The sequence below is a fragment of the Schistocerca cancellata genome, chromosome 9 (genome assembly GCF_023864275.1).
Source record: "Schistocerca cancellata isolate TAMUIC-IGC-003103 chromosome 9, iqSchCanc2.1, whole genome shotgun sequence".
NCBI lineage: Eukaryota > Metazoa > Arthropoda > Insecta > Orthoptera > Acrididae > Schistocerca > Schistocerca cancellata.
The window spans coordinates 131,349,424-131,373,325 of NC_064634.1; the positions used below are offsets into that span (position 1 = coordinate 131,349,424).

General features: G+C 41.2%; 1 protein-coding gene across 1 annotated transcript in view; it reads right to left on the reverse strand.

Moving 5' to 3' along the window:
* Window positions 1-23,902, reverse strand: part of LOC126101148 (serine protease gd-like) — a 307,270-nt gene that overhangs the window by 36,330 nt on the left and 247,038 nt on the right. Inside the window, exons 6-7 of the mRNA XM_049911840.1 lie at window positions 12,015-12,130; window positions 8,638-8,802 (exon numbers count right to left, since the gene is read on the reverse strand). Coding sequence (XP_049767797.1) covers window positions 8,638-8,802; window positions 12,015-12,130 — 281 coding nt within the window. The remainder of the gene's footprint in view (window positions 1-8,637; window positions 8,803-12,014; window positions 12,131-23,902) is intronic.

A 23,902-nucleotide genomic window follows, 5' to 3' on the forward strand; every position in this document is an offset into this window, starting at 1 on the left:
AAAAGTGGTCGAACAAAAGTTTTTTTAGGCTGTCACCTATGTGAGTGATGACACTTTATGTAGATTCTCCTACTGAATCTCAGATTTGCATCTACTTTCCTTCACTTAGTTTTATGTGGTTTTTCCACCTCAGATCATTCGGTATGGATACTCCCAGATATTTAATGAATTGCACTGCTTCAAGTGACTATTCCAGAATTTATAAGCGTATAACAACAGATCTTCCAACCTATTTATGCACAGTACATTACATTTGTTTATACTGAAGGTTAACTGCCAATCCCTGCACTAAGCACCAATCCCCAGCAGGTTTCACTGTATTTCAATACATTTCTCTGTAACAACAAACTCATGCAAACAGCCTGCTGACATTACTGTATATTGAAGGGACACACTAATGCAAAATGGATGTGGTATATCCACAGCAGTAGAAAAGAAATTCAAATCCTGTGAGACAGACACTGAAACTGCAAGTAATTTTATTTGGGCAAGAGCGATTATCAAGCGTTGGCTACTTGGGTCCTCCTATTGACCACCAGACACCCCCAAATGTGATCAAAAAGTTAAGAGAAAATTTCAGCTCAGTAATATGTAAGATTTTCCCAAACTGTACTGCCATCACTGGAGTAGATTTAGTCATAACAATTGATTGGGATAAACAAACTTTTGCAAGTGATCACTGTGACAAAAATCCTGAGAAACAAACTAAATGCCTCCTCTGAAAAATATTTAGAACAAAAAGTTCAGAAGCCCACTCATGATTAAAATATATTAGGTTCAATGGCAATAAATAGAATTGACCACTGACTATTTCCACATTAAATACTGATACCAGTGGTCCTAGGGCACTTGCAGCAACAATGATTACCAACATATGAAGGAAAACTAAAACAAGTAGTCATATTTACATTTTCATTAAACTGGATAACAGGTAGTAGTTTCATATTTCACAGATAAACTAGAAAGATTTTGCTCTGGTCAATGAATGTAGACGAAATGTGAATCAAATTTCGAACAATATTTGACCAAGTACTGGAAAAATGTAAAATGAGGCACAGGGGTATAAATGAAGAGATTCTAAATGAAATGTGTTTCTGTTCATATGTAAAAGTTGTCAGCAGCACCAAATGTAAGTGTCCAGACACTCATGGGTGACATAAGAACTGAAATTGAAGGTAGAAAAACAAGCCAAAAGGCTGACCTCTGCTTTCAAATGTTGCTTTATCAAGGTGAATCGTGGGGTATTGCCTCAGTTCAATTCTTGAACTACTGCAAAGATAAGTGGTGCATATGTTAGTCTCTTTGCCATTGAAAAACAACTGAAATCCCAAAATTGAACAAATCTCCAGGATCCAATGAAATCCCTGTCAGATTTTACGTTGAAGATAAAAAAACCTGCTGTACCCAGTATTAGAATATTAGAACATATTCTGAGTTTAACGTAATGATTTATCTTGAATGGAATGACTTTCACGACAACCAGGATGGATACTGAAAACATCAGTCTTGAAAAACACAACTTGAACTTCATACATTTACGCATTTTGAATCCTATGAATCTAGACAATAAGACAGATTTAGTTTATCCGGAATAGCATTTGTCTCAGTATCACACCACCACTTACTAATGAAAATTTGATCATAAGTGGTATCCGAGGATATTTGTGATTGAACTGAGGGTTTATTGATAGCTGTAATGCAGCATGTAGTTTAAAAAGGAAAGTCATTGGCAGATGTACAAGTAATGTCAGATGTGACGCAGAGAAGTATATTGGCACCATTACCTCTGTATATGAACTTGCAAACAATATTACTAGTGACCTTACATTTTTTTTTCAGTTGTCTGTAATGAAGTACAGTCTGCAAAAGTTTCACAGATATTCATCAGGTTTTGGTAAGAATTTGTGGAGATGTAACTTGTTGTGACTCGCCGATCTTTCAAAGTGCCGCCGCACAGTTATGCGCACCCTCTACATGCGATGCTGTCTGCCAGTCATGCAGCAGCAGCGCTACCTAAGCGGCCAGCCAGCCAGCGGCCACTAGACGTGGACTCAGTTATGATTTGACTGTTAAAGTGTACACACGGCTTAATCTGTTTACTTGAGCTGTGACTTTCATGTATTGTGTCTTCCTTGAAATATATTTGTTCAGCTTGAAGTTATTACAATTGGCGACGAGATAGTGATTTTTCTTTTCCATCATTGACCCACATGTTTCCATGGCTACTTTAGAGCAACTATTACAAGATCTCATAGAACAGCAAACACTTCTCACAAATGCAATTCGTCATTTTGTTGCGGCATCAAATGCAGGGCATCTCTCGTCGTCGTCTGTACCTACTTTTCCTCCTTATGACGAGATGGCGGAAGACCGGTCTGATTACGAAAAACATCTTCGACAGCACTTCTTGCATTTCATGTCGCAGACGAACAAACATGTAAGTCTCTGTTCCTTTCATGGATTTCACCTCAAATGTATCGGTTGTTGTCGCAATTGGCTCCTTTGAAAGATCCTGTGTCTTTGTCCTTTTCTGAAATGTGCACACTTCTGTCTGTCTATTTTCAAAAGCAAATGCATGTTGCCTTTTATCGTTGTCAAAAACAACCGAATCAATCCTATCACGTTTGGGTTGCTGAACTTCACAGCCTCAGTAGAAAGTGTCAATTTGTTACTGAAGTTCACAAAGAATCCTACGCTGATTCCATGGTACGGGATGCCATTATCCGATCGGCACCCAACAAAGAAGTTAGGCAACGTGCCCTTCAGTTGGCAAATCCGACTCTAGATGAAGTCCTATTCATTGCTCAGTCTTTTGAAATTTCTCGCGCCGCTGAAGCGCAAATAGAGGCATGGGGTGATGTCTGGGAAATACAACCTCTATGCGTTGTTGACGAAGCGTGTGGCGTGTCCCTGCCGGCTGTTGTGGCCGCAGTATGCTCCCAAGCGCAGCTTCGGCCTAACCATAAACAAACCTCTAAGAAACTACAGCAAAACCCACAGCAACTTCCTTCATATCCACAGTGTTTTACGAAACATTCACGAGAAGATTGTCCACAACGTTGGGCCGTGTGTCACAAATGCAAAAAAAAAAAAAAAAAAGGGTTATGTGTCATCCATTTGCAAATCCGAGCGCATACATGATGTTCATGAACATGACGCTGATTCTGATACTGTGTTTTCTGTCAATTGTACTACTTCCCTTTCGGAGAAGTTATTCCTCACTGTCCAAATACTTGGTCAAGATGTTCGCATGCAGGTGGATACTGGTTCTGCTCCACTATCATCAATTCTCAGGTGTATCTTCAGTTGGGTTCTCCAATCCTGTCACCTGTCACTAGGCAATTACGGACTTACAATAAACAGAAGATTTCTCTCTTGAGACAATTGATGCTGAGGTATCTTACAAATCCATCATTCACGCTGTTCCCATATTTGTGGTCGACAATAGTAATGTGGAGAATCTTTTTGGTTTCGATGCCTTTCGCGTTTTTGGGTTCTGCATGGATGACTCTGTCAATATCATCTCTGATGCTATTCCTTATGCTCAATTGGATTCCTTGTTGATGACATTTTTGTCCCTTTTTTCTCCTGGGTTAGGCCTTGAAAACTACTTTGAAGCTCATATCATGCTCAAACCCACTGCTCGGCCTAAGTTTTTTTGGGCTCAGCCCATTCCTGTGGCCCTTTGTGATCAGGTCAAACGGGAGCTGGATTGTCTCACTGCTTCAGGGGTTTTGCTTCCTGTCACTACCAGTGAGTGGTCCTCTCCTGTCATTGTCGTTGCTAAGCCAAATAGTGATATTCGTCTCTGTGGCGATTTCAAAGCCACTGTAAATGCTCAATGCCTTATCGACACTTACCCTTTGCCTCAACCTGAAGAATTGTACACTAAACTTTCTGGAGGCCAGTATTTTTCTAAACTTGACCTGTCAGAAGCTTATCATCAACTTCCTCTCAACGCTGCTTCCCGGCAGTTTCTGGTCCTTAACACACCTTTGCCTCTATCAATACCAATGATCGCCATTCGGGGTTGCCAGCACCACTGCTCTCTTTCAGTGATTCTTGGAACAATTATTGCTCACTGTCCCTGGGTGTATAAATTACCAGGATGACATTGTTGTCACTGGCTCCACCACTGACGAATATCTTCAAAATCTCCGCACACTTTTTCATGTCTTACAGACTGCCGGTCTTAAGTGTAATCTTCAGAAATCAAAATTTTTTCAGGCATCTATCACATACTTAGGGTTTCAACTCTCTCGGGATGGTATTCGTCCGCTTCAGCAAACTGTCGCTGCAATCGATGCCCTTACTCACCCTACATCTGTTAAGGAACTGTAGGCCTTCTTGGGGAAAATAGAATACTATCAAGTTTTTACCGTCTGCTGCTTCGGTGGCTCAGTCGTTGCATCGCCTGTTGCATAAAAATGTGCCTTTTCACTGGTCCACGTCATGCGATGTGTCTTTCCAGAAATTGAAGACTATGCTGAAACAGGCCCCGTGCCTGGCTACTTATCGATTTGGCCAACATCTTGTTCTTGCCATGGATGCCTCTCAATACGGGGTCGGTGCAGTCCTTGTGCACCATTTTTCTGATGGTTTTGAACAACCCATTGCTTATGCTTCCAAAACGCTCACGGATGCCCAACAAAAGTATTCTCAAATTTAAAAAGAAGCTTTGGCCATTATTTATGCTCTTCATAAGTTTGGTGTTTTTCGCTATGGATCCAAATTTCATCTTGTTACAGATCACAAACCACTTGTTTCCTTGTTTCATCCATCAATGTCACTTCCCAACAAGGCTGCACACCGCCTCCAGCACTGGGCTCTTTACTTGTCTCGTTTCAATTATGAGATTCATTTCCGGCCGATGGCTCAACATGCAAATGCTGATGCACTGTCTTGCCTTCCCATGGGTCCTGATCTGGCATTCAATAGGGACAAACTTTTCTGTTTCCACCTGGATGTTGCTGAGCAGCGGGTTGTGGATGGGTTCCCCATCACTGGGGACCGGCTGGCGGCTGCTACAGGTTCTGACCCTACCCTCTCCCGGGCTTTACACTGTATTCAGAAGGGTTGGCCAAATCGTCCGTCCACTAAGACTTCTGATCCATTGTGGAACTACTACGCTTTGCGTTACCGCTCACAGCTACGGATGGTGTTATCCTCCTTTCCACCGAAAATGTTTCGCCGCGTGTTGTGGTACCTGCGTCTTTGCGTGCTTCAGTCTTGTGCCTCCTTCACCAAGGGCACTGGGGTGTCTCTCGCACAAAATCTCTGCCAAGCTGTCATGTTTACTGGCCCGCACACATGGTCGCTGCCTGCGGCCCTTGTGCATCACAGGCCACCGCCCCGAAGTCACCATTGTCACCGTGGCCTTCGCCTGGCAAGCCTTGGGAGCGTATTCATGTTGACTTCGCGGGACCTTTTTTAGGTACTTATTGGCTTCTCGTTATTGATGCCTACTCTAACTTTCCTTTCATTGTCCATTGCACGTCACCTACCACCGCGGCAACCACCAATGCTCTAGCTCGCATTTTCTCTTTGGAAGGCCTTCCCTCTTCTCTTGTTACTGATAATGGTCCACAATTTGCCTCTTCCGATTTTGTGGATTTTTGTGCCCGTCACAGTGTCATGCATGTCACAGCCCCTCCGTTCCATCCACAGTCAAACGGTGAGGCTGAGCGACTGGTCCACACATTTAAGGCTCAGATGAGGAAACTCCTGACTTCTTCTGCTGATGATGCACTTCTCCAATTTCTGTCTTCTTACTGTTTCACCCCCATGGGCGCCCACACTCCGGCTGAGCTCTTACATGGCCGACAGCCCCGCACGCTACTTCATCATCTGTGGCCTTCCACCTCACAGCCGCGGGTGCCTTCGCTTGGCTGGTTCCCCACTGACAACCTTGTATGGGTATGGAGATATGGCAGGTGGCCAAAATGGAGTCCTGGCTGCATCTTATGACACCGTGGCCAACACCAGTATGAAATCCAGATGGCCACGGGTGTTGCAGTGCGTCATTCGGACCAGCTTCGGCCTCGTGTGCCAGCAATGCTTGTTCCGGATGCCACTACACCACCTTTTGCTCTACCTGATGCTCGGGATACTGGAATCTCTCGTTACTCACAACGCAGTCCTCTCACAATCATATTGATGCCATCACAAGCACTGATGCCACAAGGATACGTGTCCATGCAGGAACCAGATAACCATCATCTGTCGGAGCAACTCTACTCCCCTCCTTCTCCTACGGACACGGACACATCACCCATGTCTCTTGTTATAACAACCAGACTTGCCGCAATGGGCAGATTGGTGCATGGGGCCCCAGCAGATTCGACCCCCACGTCTCCTGTCATCTTGACCCATTATCATTGGGGACACTTCTGTCCGTACGCGAAGCCTCCTCCTTGAGACTTTACGGCCAGTCAAACAACACCTATGGACGTTAGCAATCTGCACACCACCTCCAACAGGACCTGTGCAAAAATTCAAAAGGGGGAAAAATGTTGTGACTCACTGATCTTTCAGAGTGCTGCCGCGCAGTTACGCGCATCGTCTACATGTGGCGCTGTCTGCCAGCCATCCAGCAGCAGTGCCACCTAAGCGGCCAGCCAGCCAGCGCCCGCTAGACTTGGACTCAATTATGATTTGACTGTGAAAGAGTACACACGTCTCTGTTTATTTGATCTGTGACTTTCATGTATTGCGTCTTCCTTGAAATACAGGGTTATTACAAATGATTGAAGCGATTTCACAGCTCTACAATAACTTTATTATTTGAGATATTTTCACAATGCTTTGCACACACATACAAAAACTCAAAAAGTTTTTTTAGGCTTTCACAAATGTTCGATATGTACCCCTTTAGTGATTCGGCAGACATCAAGCCGATAATCAAGTTCTTCCCACACTCGGCGCAGCATGTCCCCATCAATGAGTTCGAAAGCATCATTGATGCGAGCTCACAGTTCTGGCACGTTTCTTGATAGAGTAGGTTTAAACACTGAATCTTTCACATAACCCCACAGAAAGAAATCTCATGGGGTTAAGTCGGGAGAGTGTGGAGGCCATGACATGAATTGCTGATCATGATCTCCATCACGACCGATCCATCGGTTTTCCAATCTCCTGTTTAAGAAATGCCGAACATCATGATGTAAGTGCGGTGGAGCACCATCCTGTTGAAAGATGAAGTCGACGCTGTCGGTCTCCAGTTGTGGCATGAGCCAATTTTCCGCGGGCTACACGTGAAACTTGCCCGCACACGTTCAACCGTTTCTTCGCTCACTGCAGGCCGACCCGTTGATTTCCCCTTACAGAGGCATCCAGAAGCTTTAAACTGCGCATACCATCGCTGAATGGAGTTAGCAGTTGGTGGATCTTTGTTGAACTTCGTCCTGAAGTGTCGTTGCACTGTTATGACTGACTGATGTGAGTGCATTTCAAGCACGACATACGCTTTCTCGGCTCCTGTCACCATTTTGTCTCACTGCACTCTCGAGCACTCTGACGGCAGAAACCTGAAGTGCAGCTTCAGCTGCTTTATGAGTTTTTCTACATATCTGTAGTGTGCCGTGACCATATGTCAACGAATGGAGCTACGGTGAATTTATGAAATCGCTTCAATCATTTGTAATAGCCCTGTATATTTGTTCAACTTGAAGCTATTACATAACTTGCTTTAAATGTCCAGAAATATAAAATTGTGCAACATCAAGGAACACAAAAATTTAGTATCCTGTGACAACTTATCAATGAGTCATCTTACACAAATATCTGGGTGCAACAAATTTGATAGGGAAATGAAATGGAATGATCATGTAGGTAATGCAGTTGGCAGACATAAGTTCATTGGTAGGATAGTGGGAAAATGAAGTCCATCTACAAAGGAGACTGCTTACCAAACAGTCATGTAGTCCACATTTGAATATTTCTAAAGCGTTCCAGATCCATGGCAAAAGACTGACAGGGGATATTAAACATAAACCAAGAAGTGGCACAAATGGTCAAACATTTGTTTGACCCATTGGAGAGTGTGACAGAAATGCTGGCAAACTCAAACTGGCAGACACTTTAAGATCAGAATTTCCAGAATCAGTATTAAGTGCAGAATCTATTAATACACTACAGTTGCCTACATATCAATATAGTAGATATCATAAATGAAATTACAGCATGTACAGAGGCAATTTAAGCTGTCATTCTTACGAGACTGTATGCAAAAAGAACAAGGAGAAATTAAAATGTAGTACAATGGAAAGTACCTTTGACAATGCACTTCAGAAAGGTTTGCAGAGTATAAATGTAGATACTTCTTTACTTTAGTTTTTTTAAATTCAGTTCTGGCTTCATAGCTCCAATTTCAGTTTTTCATTTGGATTTGTTAGGTCTGCTTCTCTATTATCACTTAGAAACTGACAAGCCCTCTAACCCCAACCTGAACCGTGTGAGTCACTACATCTTTCAGACAGGAAATAACACAAAGAAATAAAATTATGAATTATTTAAATGTTACATGTTATAAGTGAACAGATGTTTCTATGTCAATAATGTATTTTGAACAACTCAGCTGCCAGGAATGCTAAGAGTTGCAGAAAAATAGCAAAAATAAATCTGTAAAGAAATGCTTACCACTCCAACTTGACCGACTACACTGCTTAGTGATGAATCTCGATTCCACAGGCAAATGGGAACAACGTACCGGGTGTACTCAACAGGATCTCTCAGTATTATTATGGCAATGTCAGCATTTAAGTTGTTACTGTTGTACTCTGGATGGAGATATATTTTTGATGGCTATGTAATGAAAAAGACCAAAACAAAGTCAGAAAAGATTTTATTACATAGCAAAAAATGCACAAGTCAGAAAATGTTACTTTTGATAACAATATTGGCAGAAAAAATTTGCAGTTGAATTTAGAGCTTAAGTAACTAGGGGAAAACAAGTGAAATCCACTTTATAAGTTCTTATTTAATGCTTGTTATCACCATCACTTTATTGTGTTCAGCACAAAGAAGAAAACACAAAAGCTACATAGTTTTATTTTTACTTCTTTTGAGTTCCAAATGATGCCTTTATGCAACATGAGGACTCTGTAATAATCCGCTAAGCAGCCTCAGCATAACCAATTCAACTTCAAAGTGGCAGCATTAGCTGTGTTTTAGCAAACATTCTATCAATTTGTGGTATTTTCGATAACACATTTTGGAATGTCGCCTACAAAATTATCACACTGTATTTCCTGCCTTTGGTGATATCTAACTGTTGTTCTTATGTGGCTGTAGGTTTTGGATAATTGGAGGAGTAAGTCTGATGGTGAGGAACTGTCATTATACGCTGGTACTGGGTGGTTATAATTAAAAAGTAGGTACTCACAGAGGTCCACTGTGGGCTGTAATTATTGTATGGCAAAAAAACTTGGAAGATATGCTAATGCATTAATGCAGAACTGATTAACACTGGAAAAAATTAGTTCCAATTTTGCATACTAGGTGCAAATATGGCACTGCGAATGCAAGACAGGCATATAGAAATTTTCCATTTGTGATGAATTAGGATTGGGACGTTAGCAGAAAAGGTCAAACTAGTGAGAAAGGCATAATGTTGACTTTATTATTAACCACTTCATAAACCATTTGTTCAATATGAGCACTGGAGATGTTGAAGAAATGCTGCATCCATAAAATGATGTGATCAACAGTTGCTTGCTGCAGTTCCAGTGAAATCTGAGCAACGTGTTCCTGTACACTGGCCTTTAGATCGTGCAGAGACCAAACGCATCCCTGGTAAGTGTTCTTTTACATGCTGCCCCCCCCCCCCCCAGAAGCAAATGACACATGAATTCAGGTCAGATGATCTTGCAGGCCATACCTCTGGAAAACCTCGAAGGTAACTCGTTTGTAGAAGGTTGCATTGAGTGGATCTTTCACTGGGTGAGTGACATGAGGTGCTGTCCCATCTTGCATGGAAACAGTGTTCTCTTCCAAGGCAGCAACCACATGCTGTGCAAGGAGGCCTTGATAACACATAGACATTGCAGTACACCTGACAGGCCCTCTGGATATACTCTCTTCGAAGAACAATGGGCCAAGAATAAAAGTGCTTGTAAATCCACACCACAGTGTCACATTGGGTGAGTGGATTGGCTATTCATATGCAACATGCTTTTTAACAGTACCATGAATTCATTAATTCAGCAGTTCTGTGTATTCACTGCATCCTGTAAAGTAAAATGTGCCACATCACTCCATAGGATATTACCCAGACAAGTGTCATCAACTTCAGTCCATACTAAAAAGCAAAGAAAAAATTCAGAATGTTGCTGTGGATGAAGAGGTTTCAGTTGCTGCACATCTGGATCTTGTACAGGTACCACAAAGCATTCTCTATTGTCAACTGTGGGATGGAGAACTCTCATGACGCTGCAAGAGCACTAGTACCACCGAAGGCACATGCTGCATGGTCAGTTACAGCAACAGCAACCTCGTTAGTAACTTACACCAAGATATGATACCTTTTTCTTCCAGGTGCCACATCAATCTCACCTCTATTGCTGAATTTCATTATCTACACCTTTAAACCATTTAACAACATGGGGCCTCTCCTGAGACCTTTTTGTTTGTGATACTCTCTCAATGCAGCACTATAACAGCTGCTGATCACATAAAGCAGTTTCACTAATAGCAAACAGTCTCTCTTCATGATAGCCATACTGTTCATTCTTGCTTTGGCTATCATACCACCAAACAAAGAGTACACAGCACCAGATTTGTGCCTAATGGCCAAAATTGGAACTATTTTTTTCCTGCATAAATCAGTTCTGTATTAATGTATTAGCATATCTACCAGGTTCCACTGCCATACAATAATTACAACCCACACTGGACCTCTGTAAATAGCTGCACTTTTCATTATAACCACCTTGTAGTGTGTCTGTAGACTTTTGGAGCTTGACAATACATCTTGTTATATAGTTAAAAACTGCAGTCATCACAGTTGTTTCCTCCAAAACATTGAGTTGCTTTAGGTTCCATCAAGTAGTCATTTCAGTACTTTCAAATAATAATTTTATAAATGTAGTCTTACTTTCTCAGACAAAGTGCAGACTGATAGGAGGTGATTCATTTGTTACTGAAGAAGTAAATAGCTGTTGGTATCATTTACATATTTGCGAAAATTTTTCAAGTTTCTCAGTTTGTTTTAGCAACTAATGCTAGCACCAGTGGAAATCTGAGTACAGGTTTCTACCTCGTAGACATAAATCATTGTTTCTTTCCCATATTTCTATTGTAAAGAAATCCAACACATCGACTGTATTCTAGTATTTCATTTGAACAATATGCACAGTTCAACATACATCTAAGATTTAACAAATGTTTGGACAGGAGGTACATTTAAAACTTTAATTACTGTCATGCTTGACAGAAAATTAATACTGTAGTGAGTATTATTTATCAAATCTTAATATATAAGAAATGATATAAAATATTACATATAGCTCATTGTATTACATAAGCATTGCATACAAGCACATTGTTAGTTTAAACACGATGAACAAAACACTGAACAGACTGTTTGGTTCATTTAATGTTTAAGAAAAGGAAACAGTCTCTTCATATATGCCAAGATGGCCACAGACTATGCACTGACTGGTTCCTTTTGTACCTGAAGTTATTGCTTTAATGGATGACAGTTTGTTTACCACGATTCTCATTCCACACATCGTGTCACACTGATTTTGTTAATTCTCCCCCAAATTTTAAAGAAGGGATGGCAATTACAGACACCAAAGAAAACAGATTCTGTTCAATGTGTACCACTCACCAGATTTCATCTGATGCTTAACTCTTGAAGGTCTCTTTATTACTAATGAATGAGACAAACCTACTTCGTATAGTTTCAGTAAGCTGTTAAAAATATGGAATATTGCCAACATGAGAAGCTATTCTCTGGACAAAGGTTGCAGTGGACAAAGTCCTTCATGTATATAAAGTAGACTGACACTTACCTCTCTAACCTGGCTGTAACGCTCTGCAAAGCGCCGCACCTCATACTTTCCCAGGTAGACAACAAGATCCTGTGGTGTGAGTGCTGGATTTTCACGGTACTTGATGCAATGCCCAGCTGCACACACATACAGGCATGGTCTCCAACATTGTATACTACTAGCTTGTGGTGGTAAACAATAACTACAGCTTTCAAACTTAATTGCAATCAACTTAGGAGCTAAGTGATAAGAGCTTGGTATAACTGAACTTTTACTTCCCTTGTTTATATTTGCCAACATGAGACAGTTGTGAGTGTTACTGACATCTTGTAAATGCAGTTAAAGATATTAGGAACTATGAATTACAATTACCACAAAAAAATGGTAATACATTTATCTTGGTCATGCCCTGAAATGAGAAATATCTTATCCTTCCCACAGTGGTACTCCACAGCCCACCAAACCAATGAAATATACTTGTCCATCCCTATACCACTCTTGTTTCCTAGCCCTTGCCTCATGGCTACCCATGCAACAGATGTAAATGAAAGATCTGTCCCATACACCGTCCCACCACCACCACCACCACCACCACCACCACCACCTACTCCATTCTGATCATTGGCATCTCCTATCCCATGTGAACTGTAGAAGCAGTAATATGACCTACAAGCTAAGCTGCAACCACTATGCTGCTTTCTATGTGGCCATGACAGTTAACAAGCTGTCTGTCCAGTTGAATGGCCTCTCACAAACTGGTGCCCAATGACAGCTGGACTGTAAAGTTGCTTCACTTCAACGACTTATTCATTAGATGTGCCATCTGGATCCTTCCTACCAACACTAACTTCCCTGAACTGTGCTACTGGGAACTCTCCCTGCAATATATCCTATGTGGATCAAGACAGTAGGTCTGTAATTTATAATTTTTTCTTTGGTGAAGCTCAAAGCCAGAAAATAACTGTTTACCCAGTAACAAATGCTCTTTTTGATTATGATGCACAATTAGTTAGGATAAATAACAGTGCTTTACACTATGGATACGCCTCAATGGAAATCAGTTAGAATAATTAATGACTTCACAACAAATGCTTTTAAGAATAGTTTACAAGAGGTGACCGAATGAACTATGAAATGAATCAAATTCTAACATAAAATTTTACCTAATAGATTCATATCTTTACTTGAAAACAGCTCTCTTCATAAGATTCAGGAAGTGTATTTAAAAGCCATTAAGAAACCATGGATCACTAGTATCTTGTGAAGGGAAAATGTATCTGTTGGCAAGAATAAGTAGAGATCCCACACTACATAAAGTACTCAAAATTACTAAAGAAAGTTATTAAAAAATCGAGGAATGCACACACAGTGACAGAAATTAGCAGCTCCAACAACAGAATTAAGGCTATATGGAACATATTGAAATGAGAGACAGGACAATCAGTCTCTGAACAGGGTATCACTATTGAACTGAGTGGAAGGGCTGTAAATGAGTCGCAGGCAACAAATATATCTAAGAATCATTTCTTAAATACAGAAGGAAGTATAGGGGCAAGCAGTTCCAGAAAAAAATCACAGCAGTACATTGGAAAAGAAACTCTTATAAAATTTAGTGATATGAAGGTAGCTCCAATTTCTCCTTCCAAAATCAATAAAATTATATGTTGTCTCAAAAATAAAAGCTCCTCTGGTTTTGACAGTGTTTTCAGTGGAGTACTAAAGATTTGTTCCCATGTAATAGGCCTGGTCTGATCTGAAATATGAAATTCATCACTAACTGAAGGCATTTTACCTGAATGACTGAAAAATGCTACTGCCTTTAACAAAGGTGGGAGGAGAGGTGTCAATAAGTGTCAACTCATTTCATTGCTGACATCATTTCCCAAAATTTTTGAGAACATGATGTATTCTACAACTATATCTCACCTGAGCTACAATAACATCTTCAGAAAATCACAGTTTGGATTTCAGATGAGTTGCTCTACAGAGAATACCATTTGCATGTTCACTCATCAAATTTTACGAGCATTAAATAATGAAACCATGCTAGTTGGTGTTTTCTGTGGCCTATTTAAGGCATTTGACACTGTGAATCTTAGTACTCTCCTATATAAATTGAATTGAATTGAATTGAGTCTTATTAGATTGACAGATTGACGATATAGTCAACAAACGGATAATGTCATACCTAATAAAAATAAAACAAAGTTATACTTGGTAATTCAACATTCAACCACTGTAGCCTGGGGACATCATTATGACTGGGGAGAAATAATCACCAATTGGTTACCCAGGGCTCAATTTTAGGTCCACTATTGTTTCTCATATATGTAAACATATTCTGTCTAATAAACAACAAGCAGAATTAGTTCAATTTGCAGATAACACCAGTATTGTAACCAATCCAAGCACACATTCATAAACAGAAGAAATGGTAAACAATGTTCTTGAAAGTATCATTGACTGGTTTTTTGCGAACTGTCTCACCCTCAGTTTTAAAGAGACAGTTCCGCACATCTAGGGCTGCTAGACCAGTGGCAAGTGTAACACATGGTGAGTAAATAACGAATAGGAAGGAAACTTCAAAATTCTTCTGTGTCCATATTGATGAGAATTTAAACTGGAAAAACCAGATTATGGAACTCACAAAATAACTTAGTTCAGCCACATCTGCACTTAGAACCATTGCAAATTTTGGGGAAAGGCAAATCAGTAAATTCACATATTTTGCATATTTTCATTGAATAATGTAACATGATATAACATTCTAGGATAACTCATCTTTAAGAAAGAAAGTCTTCATTACTCAAAAATGTGCTGTAGAAAATGTGGTGCTCACCCACAATCATCATGTGGGCATCTGTTTAAGGAGTGGGCATTTTGGCATCTACTTCACAGTATATTTATTCTCTCATGAAGTTTGTTGTAAATAATCCACTACAGTTGAAAAGGAACAATGCTGTATATAGTTATGATACCAGAAGGAAAAATGAAATTCATTACTTCTCATTAAGATTGTCTTTAGACTAAAAAAAGGTGCACAATGCTGCAACTAATATTTTTGATAACTTCATATAAAATGTCTAACAGAAAGCAAAGTAAAATTTGAAAACAAACAGAAAAAATTCTCTTTGATGGCAGCATCTATTCTGTAGAAGAATTTATATTATTGTAACATGTAAAAAGTGGCGAGTAGGAATTATTAACTAACACCTGTATATCCTTTTCTAAACACCTTATAAATGTTGAGCATATAGCCATATCTAAAAATTAATTTGTGATGAGAATGTAAAATGATTTTTTCACATAATTATGATTTATCATGCAAATGACCCATGGAACATGAAACTAAGTAACGTCCTGGAACTCCCCCAGCCTCAAGTTTCACTAACCCCTGCCAATCACCAACTTATCCCATTCTCTGCTTCCACTTCAGCATTACAAAACCTTCTATTCCACCAATGCACCCACTAGGCATTTTCCTCTTCTTTACTTCTTTCTTTTCCTGTATTCCTCCCCCCCCCCCCCCCCCAAAAAAAAAAAAAAAAAATCTACCAATTGCACCCAGCAGCCCTACCCTGTCCCCACCACGTCCCTGCATATTCCAAGTAGTGCTTCGCCTTTGCCCACCCTTTTATGCTGTCTCCCCCCTCCCTCCCCCACCTCCTCCTCTTCCTGCCCCAGTATCCTCCTTACCCTGACCACTCATGCCACAGTGGCCTGAGAAAATTGTCAATTGGGTGTGAGCTTTGTGTGTGAAGAGAGAAGGGGACTAGTTGCGCTCGCGCGTGCACACGCTCCAGAAGAAGGCCTTTTGGACAAAAGCATAAAATATATGTAGCAGTCCTTTCATTGTGACTGTCTGCGACTTACTGTCTTATCTATATGGAAAGTAGCAATCTATCCTTTTCGTGATATCATTGTTATTCCATCATGTACTTCCCACTGTTTGATTTTAATTATTTTTATTTAATAATTTGGCTAAAAGGCAAATAAATTTCCAAAGATAAATAAGAGAATCTCAGTTTTATTTTCCAGTGAATTTAACAATTTTTTTGTGCTTCAGTGACCTCCAGCATGCATTGTCAAGTTCACTTTTTTATTTATTTCTTTGACCAAAGCCGAAAATACTTCATTGCCTACTTCAATTTTAAGAATATACAATGCATATTTAGTCCAGCAATGATGCTGCTTCTTTGGTTCATGGATGGAACAGAGCTCTTATATCACCGAGAACAGTCAAAATTTTAACGTAAGTCAGGGCAGTGAAGACTTTCACAAGGCTGTCAAAATGTACAAAAATAATTAAATGTCACACTCTCTCCTAAGTTATCACAAAACCAAGAATCCCTTCATTTGCTCTCCTGGTGTTGAAATTGACTCTGCAACTCCTTGATTAAAGGCATTTCTTTAATAAGTTCAAGATCATTATCAGCTTTGGTCTTCAAAGCCAAAACTTATGTTCAGCTCCAGGTCACCTTCAACACTAATGAACACCATTGTCCAAATTCCTTGTGCTACAAAGTTTCAAAATTATGAATATTTCCCCAGCCGAACAGTTGTAATTTCAAAGGTGTCTGCATGGAAGAAGGGAATGAAGTTTTACAGTAGGCACAGGTGGTGTGTTATTGTGAACTGTGTAATTGTATTAAGGATGCAGGAATTTTCGCTTCACTTTGCAGATTTCTTCATCGAGTCTAAACAGGAACTAATTTAACAATTTTGTTTTCATCTATGCCTTTTTGTCAGGGTGGTGAGACAGGAAATGGTATGATATACCCTTGAAACATCTAGGATTAGTAGATATTGCTATCCATGTTCACTGCAGCATTCTTTGCAGTGTTTTCAATCGCACAATTTTCCATCTTTGGAAGTCCATATTCAATAAGGAACACACTTTAAAAGCAAAAATAAAGAAAAAATAGTGTTTCTCATCAGTAACGTCATGTCATGTGGACCAGTTTCCTAACTCACTTCATAGTTCATTTTTCCATGGCAAAAACTTACTGCTGCACTTACGTTCTTTATGAAACTTAAAAACAATGTTATGTTGATTTTTAAAATTAATGGTCAGCTCCTCACTAGCAGTTAACCCTTTGATGCTCAAAATTACAGGCATTTCTAGAAACAAATAACCTATAGGTACTTTTTGTCCTCTATGCTTGGAAAAAAAGGATACTCCACAATCAATCTCTGAAGGCCACACAGCTGTCAATCAACCATCATATCATCCTCAGCCACTCATCATCAGATGGGATATGGAGGGGCCTGGAGTCACCACACCCCACTCCCATCTGTTTTCGACATTTAGAGATTGGAACCACTACCTCTCAGTCAGTTAGCTCCTCAATTGGCATTGTGAGGCTGAGTGCACCACAGTCCAGTCCTCCCATCAAGAAAAATTCCTGGGAGTACTAGGAATTGAATGTGGGCTCCTTATGGGATTCTGTCACACTGACCACTCAGCTGTGGTGGTGGACCCTCTACTTTGCACTAAACCTATTCAGTAAGCAATCTTCAAGTCTCAAAAACTCTTGTGTGACATGTCCATTTACTCCCTCTATACAATATATTTTCAGCAATGTGATCTTTATGCTTCAAAACTGCCAACAGTGCATATGACATTTCACAGCTTCAGTGACCTTCTCTCATGGGTGAACTGCCTGCATGTGCAATGTGTGCAGTGCACACAGGTGCTAAGTATGCAGGGGCACCATGAGCCACCCCCAAGTGTGGCTACGTAAATCTGTCAGTGCCTTTTAATGAAATGAAGTTGAGTAAAATACGTTTTGATACAAACGTACAGTTGGTGCAGGACTAGTTCTCCGATGGGACTGTAGTTCAGTTTTCTCACATACCGTTTACTTCCATGATGAAGCTAATTGTGATGCTGTTGTGTAGTGTCGTGTCTCTTGCTACTAATGAATACCACATCTGAATAGGAACATTTCTGTAATCTGTGTTCACAAATTTATGTTACTTCCACAGCACTTTATCAGTGCAAGACACACTTGATATCAAGCAGTGCTCTGATGTGGGCTGACAGCACCAAGCCTGGATTGTCAGAATATTCTCACACACCTCTGTACTTATGGGTTGCAGGTGCCCATCTAGTTATTCCCTTCATCCTAGCACTCCCCAGTGTTATCAGACATCTCTTGTGCCACCTATACTGACACTTAAAGGAACCCAATATTTTCATCACTGGTCTTTTAAAAATATTATTATACCTATTATTATACCACAGTGATTATGATATACCTCATGTTATGTGTCATCAGAAAAATGAGTCATGATTGTCACTATGATTTAGTCAGGTGACAAAGAGAGAAAATTGAAATCACTAGTAGTTCGGGATTGAGGGAAGAACTCATTCACTATTTCTTTCAGTGAGTGAAAGGAGGAGATGATCGTCGGTTTATTGGGAATGCTTCCTTGTTTGTCTTCCAGTGCTGATAAATCATGGGTGTATGTGCCTTGCACTTATCATCTGCTGTGCTATAAATTTTACATGGTAGTAACATTGATTTATGATCATGCATGTTGCAACCAATGAGCTGCATGTGCCAGTGATGACTGATGAATTGAGACAGTCACCCTCAAATGAGGTTCTTTGTAATGGGGAATATGAAATTAAGTGAAAGCTGTTGTAAAGTAGGCCGTAATGCAGTGAGTACAATAAAAACTGACACTGTCACAAGATTCAGAGCAATCGGCACAAAGGATTCCCAAAAGGTTCCAACACTTGAGGCACTGGTCACCTGCTGTGTACGTCTAGAATTCGCACAGCTTTGATAGCCAGCCAAACAATCAGACCGTAGAATGAAATTTTCACTCTACAGCAGAGCATAAGCTGATATGAAACTGCCTGGCAGATTGAAACTGTGTGCCGAACCGAGACTTGGGACCTTTGCCTTTCGCGGGCAAGTGCTCTACCAACTGAACTACCCAGGCAGGACTCGCGCCCCATCGTCACGGCTTCGATTCCACCAGTACCTCATCTCCTACCTTCTAAACTTCACAGAAGCTCTTCACAGGAGACGAGGAGGTAGGAGACTAGGTACTGGTGGAATTGAAGTTGTGAGGACAGGGCATGAGTCGTGCTTGGGTAGCTCAGTTGGTAGAGCACTTGCCCACGAAAGGTAAAGGTCCCGAGTTCAAGTTTCAGTCTGGCACACAGTTTTAATCTGCCACGAAGTTCCAATCAGACCGTATTCTTCAGTAGAAAGTGGTAAAAAGGTGAAGTTGCATGAGGCATCCTCTGTGTAAATACAGTTACCATCAGGTTGATGAAACCTGAAATAAGTGTAACTGAATTGTGATTTGTTACTGATCACTGAAAATAAGTGATGAAGATAAGAGAAAGAAATTATCAGGACATCCAAATCACATAAGGAAAAGAAAAAGAGAAGAGGAACAAGATAACCTTCAACAAAAATTAGTAAATATTATAATACTTTACCACCTTCTTTCAAACAATTTTCTGAATCCTTCTGGACTAATAAATCAGCTCTGGATGTTGTGGTCACTTCAAACTTCTTTATTTCATGATAACCTAGCTGTGGTGTTTAGCTTTAGTCACGATAACAAAATGTTCATGGCATCTTTCTCCAAACATCTCAACCAACTAAGAGCAAATCAAACACGAGCTAAAGACTGGTCTCTTAGTGTTCTTGTAACATTAAGAGATTGTAGTTTTATTTGTCATTTACTGTTTTTTTTTTAACTCTGAAGAAGGCAAGCAAAGAGATGTATATGTCAATTGGGGTACTGTGAGTTATGTGTCCATAATTTACACTTAGGTGTGGTAGTTTTTTGGTTTTAATTTATAAAGTATAGTCTGGGTACAGTGATTTTTATGTGAACAGTAGTAACATAATCACAGCTTTGAATTTAAAACCTACATTAAAACCACAGACATATAACTTGCCATACCCGGATACCAGTTCCAATAGAATGTGTTTCACAGGCACTGCTCATTTTAGATCCAATCATCAAAATCTGGTTAAACAAAAACTGTTTCTTAAGTTAGTCTCAAAGTAGTGCCTTATTCAATTCTGAATATCCAGGCAGATAAAAACTACAAAAAACAAAAATTTTGCTTCTGTTGATGTCATAGGCATTTCTGGTGCGATTTTCTCAGTTAAATGTAGAAACAAGGGCAATTTACAGTTTTATTATATGTATGGTACTCGTGTGATATTTTTTTCTATTGAAACCAGGGAAAATACATTGTACTTGTTAATTTGTTATTGTATGTTGTGTACGATTGGTTAATAGAATGTCTCTGTGGTAGTTCACATAATTTAAATGCTTGTGTAGGGGAATATGAGTAACCCTCCTAGTTCTGGTAGGTATGTGTTGGTAAAAATCAGTGTACCGTCTTATGCTTGCAACTGCTAGAAACTTCAGAGACCTAACAATTTTGGCATTATAGTAATGTGGTGATGTCTTGCTGTCCTGTGTGTATTTTAATTGAGAAATAAATTAATAGCATACAAGTAACAGACATAAATACAAACAATCTATGAAGTGCCTTCAGAAAACTTTATTATTTTGTGAGAAATTTATACTATAGCTGCTGGACCACCACACCTGATGGTAGCATTGTTCGAGAGACCCAAACATACATAGTAACCTTGGACAAATCATTCCCCCTCTCAAGTTCAGACACTCCCCAACAGATTGATGCTTTTAGGAATCAAAGCTGGAGCATTTTTCCTTGCAGAAGTCCCAAGCATTCATCCCCTTACTGATCAATTAGTATTGTTGTAGTGTACAACATTTCAACTACGATAACCACACATGCAGGTATTTTTAATGCAGTTAAAAATTTTGAAGAAATGAGCTCCAAACTGAGCTGCCCCCCTTTGGCTGCACCGCGACTGCCTTCTGCCCGCTGTTGCAATGGGCTGTTGCACCAGCTGTTACACCTGCACCACATTCGCCATCTGGCCTGCAGTTGGGACACATCATGTCGTCAGTTGCACCGGCTCACTCCACATCATGTGCTGCTTGTGGCTGACCTCCCACGCAGACCTAGGGCAATGCACCATCCACTGCTACTGCACTCCCAGTGTCAGTGGCTTCCTACCCGTCCGACACAGATCTTTGCCTCCCAGTGCTGCATCAACGTGTGTTACCCGGCATGTTTCCTAAGCTACCTGCCTTGTGAAAGGACAACCCTAAGACTTGTTTCACATTGGTGGATCACCTACTGAATATCCACAGGATTTCGGATGATGATGCACGTTTTGTCTGCCTGGTGAGCCACCTCCATGCTCATCCGGACCTCATCAGTGATCTGCTCCTTTCACCACCTTCCCCAGTGGAGACTCTCTATCACCTTATCCATGACGAGCACCTCGATGATCGCACACCTTCGCAGCTTTGGCGGCGCCTTTGTGCATTAATTGAAGACCAAGCTATACCAGATGCCACACTTTGGACTTTGTGGATGGTCAAACTTTCTGTTGGACCAACAACTTCATCTGCTATCTCACGTCACTGACCCTATCAAGGATTCAAGGATCGCACTATGCATGGCCGATCAGGCCTATGCAGTCATTCATCACTGACACCGCCTGTCACGGATGACATTTCCGTCACTAACAGTTAGCATGCCTGCACCTTCGATTCCGCACTCCACCAGCAGAGGCCAGCACACTCACCTCAGCACATTAGTGGCCTGTCAGGAGCTGTTACCTAGTGGCCTACAGGAGGTACTGCCTGTGGTCTCCCGACAGCAGCCGACCCTGCCCGAGCAGCAACCTGAGTGGTTTCAGGCAACGATGCAGGCAGCTACAAACCCCTCCCACTCCACAATGCCTCACCTCCAAGCTTACTCGCTATGCTGGTGCCATTCCACTTATGGGGATGCTGTCCACAACTGCTGTGTGCCTTGTGCATACCCAAACGATTCTGGCAGGCACGTTTAGGTGCCATGTTCCGCCACGATTGTCCCCGGTGCCTACCACCGATGCTGCACCACTTGCTCCAGCAGCATGACACCCCTATGTCACAAACTTGTCATTGGGCACTCACTTTCTCATTGATACTGGCACCAACATCAGTGTTATTCTGGCCAAGCATGCGGACAACATGCTTTCTCCTGCTAACCCTCGCTTTGATAGCACACAAATCTCTCTCCTATCGCGGTCCTTGGCTCCATCAAGATGTTGCTTCACCTGTCACTAGTCACCACCTTCCCTTGGACTTTCCACATTGCGCCAACATGGATGAACCTGTGATCGGGTTGGAGTTCCTAAACCATTATGAACTTTTGCCAGAACTGCAGGCTGTCACGCTCCACCACGCATCTGATTCTACCGTTCCGTGCTCAAACAAGTTCAGCTTGACTCTGCTCTCTGCCTACTTCGCTACGCTTTCCACATGTGCATCTCTGCTCAAGTGTATTACTGGATGGCTCTCTGATTTATCGGGTGTGCGTACACAAATCAATGAGATCCACACACACAATGAGCCATTACACACCCGCATTATCCATGCCTCTGCTGAATTATCACAAGCATGGAATATGATTCACAGCCTGTCCACAGAGCCAAAACGCATGGACCCATCACTCACATCTACGGCACCTTTGCACTACATCATTCCTGTGTCGAGCTTCCCTCTGCCAGTTGCCATGCCTTAAGAAGGATGGCTGCTTATGCATGTGCGGGGACTACAGGTCCCTTAATGTTCAAACAATTATCGATAACCATCCCATTCCTCATATCCAGGATTTCACGCAATTACTGCATGGCTCAAAGTTCTTGAGTGTTCGAAGGCATATCGCCAAATTTCCATGCACCCGCCTGATATTCCGAAGATGGCCATCATCACACCCTTCAGCCTATTTGAATACTGTTACATACCTTACAGCTTGAAAAATGCTGTGCAGAAGTGGCAGTGGTTCATTGATTCCCTTTTGCTGCCTCTGCCTTTCGTTTTTGCTTGTTTGGATGACATCCTGATTTTTTCCTCATCTGCCGAGGATCATCAGTCTCACCTTGATGCAGTTTGTATGGCTCTCACAGCCAACAGTGTGGTGATCAGCCATGATAAATCTCAAATCTATTCTACATCAGTTATATTCCTAGGCCATACTGTCTCGGCTGACGGCCTCCGATCAACTGATTCTAATGTCAAAACCATTTTCACACTGCCTCTTCATGAAGATTATGCTCAACTCCATAGTTTTCTGGGTGTGGTAACATTTTATTGACACCATATCCCTTGGGCTGCCTCCATCCAATCGGCCCTTACTGATGCCCTCTCTGGTAAAATATCGTGGGGAAACGAAAGTTGAACTGGACTAAACAGATGCTTGATGCATTTGATAATCTGAAAACTGCAATCACAAAAGCCATCACTCTTGCCCACCCAGATCCTGAGGTCCATGTATCTATTACAACTGGTGCAAGAGAGTCAGCTGTGGGTGCTGTTTTACAACAGCACACTGCCGACTCAACCCACCCACTCCGCTTCTTTAAAAAAAAAACTAACCAGGAGACAGTGTAACTGGCTGGCTTTCGACCACTAGCTTCTTGTGGTTTATGAGACAATCAAATACTTCCAGAGTGATGTGGAGGGGCACCATTTCATTATCTACTTGGACCACAAACCTCTCGTGGATGCAATACGCAACCTGGCAAAGAACCTTCCGCTGTGACACTTCTGGCACATGGACTATATTTGCCAACATTCCTCAGATACTTGTTACATCCATGGTGCAGACACTTTTGTAGCTAACTATCTATCTCATGTATCGGACCTTACCGCACCCTTGAACTTAGATGACCTCACCCAACTCCAGACTGAAGACATCGATACGCAGATATTACTTTTGGACAATGATTCTTCGCTCATTATCCAACCTCTTGTCCTGCACAGGTTGAAGACCCCGG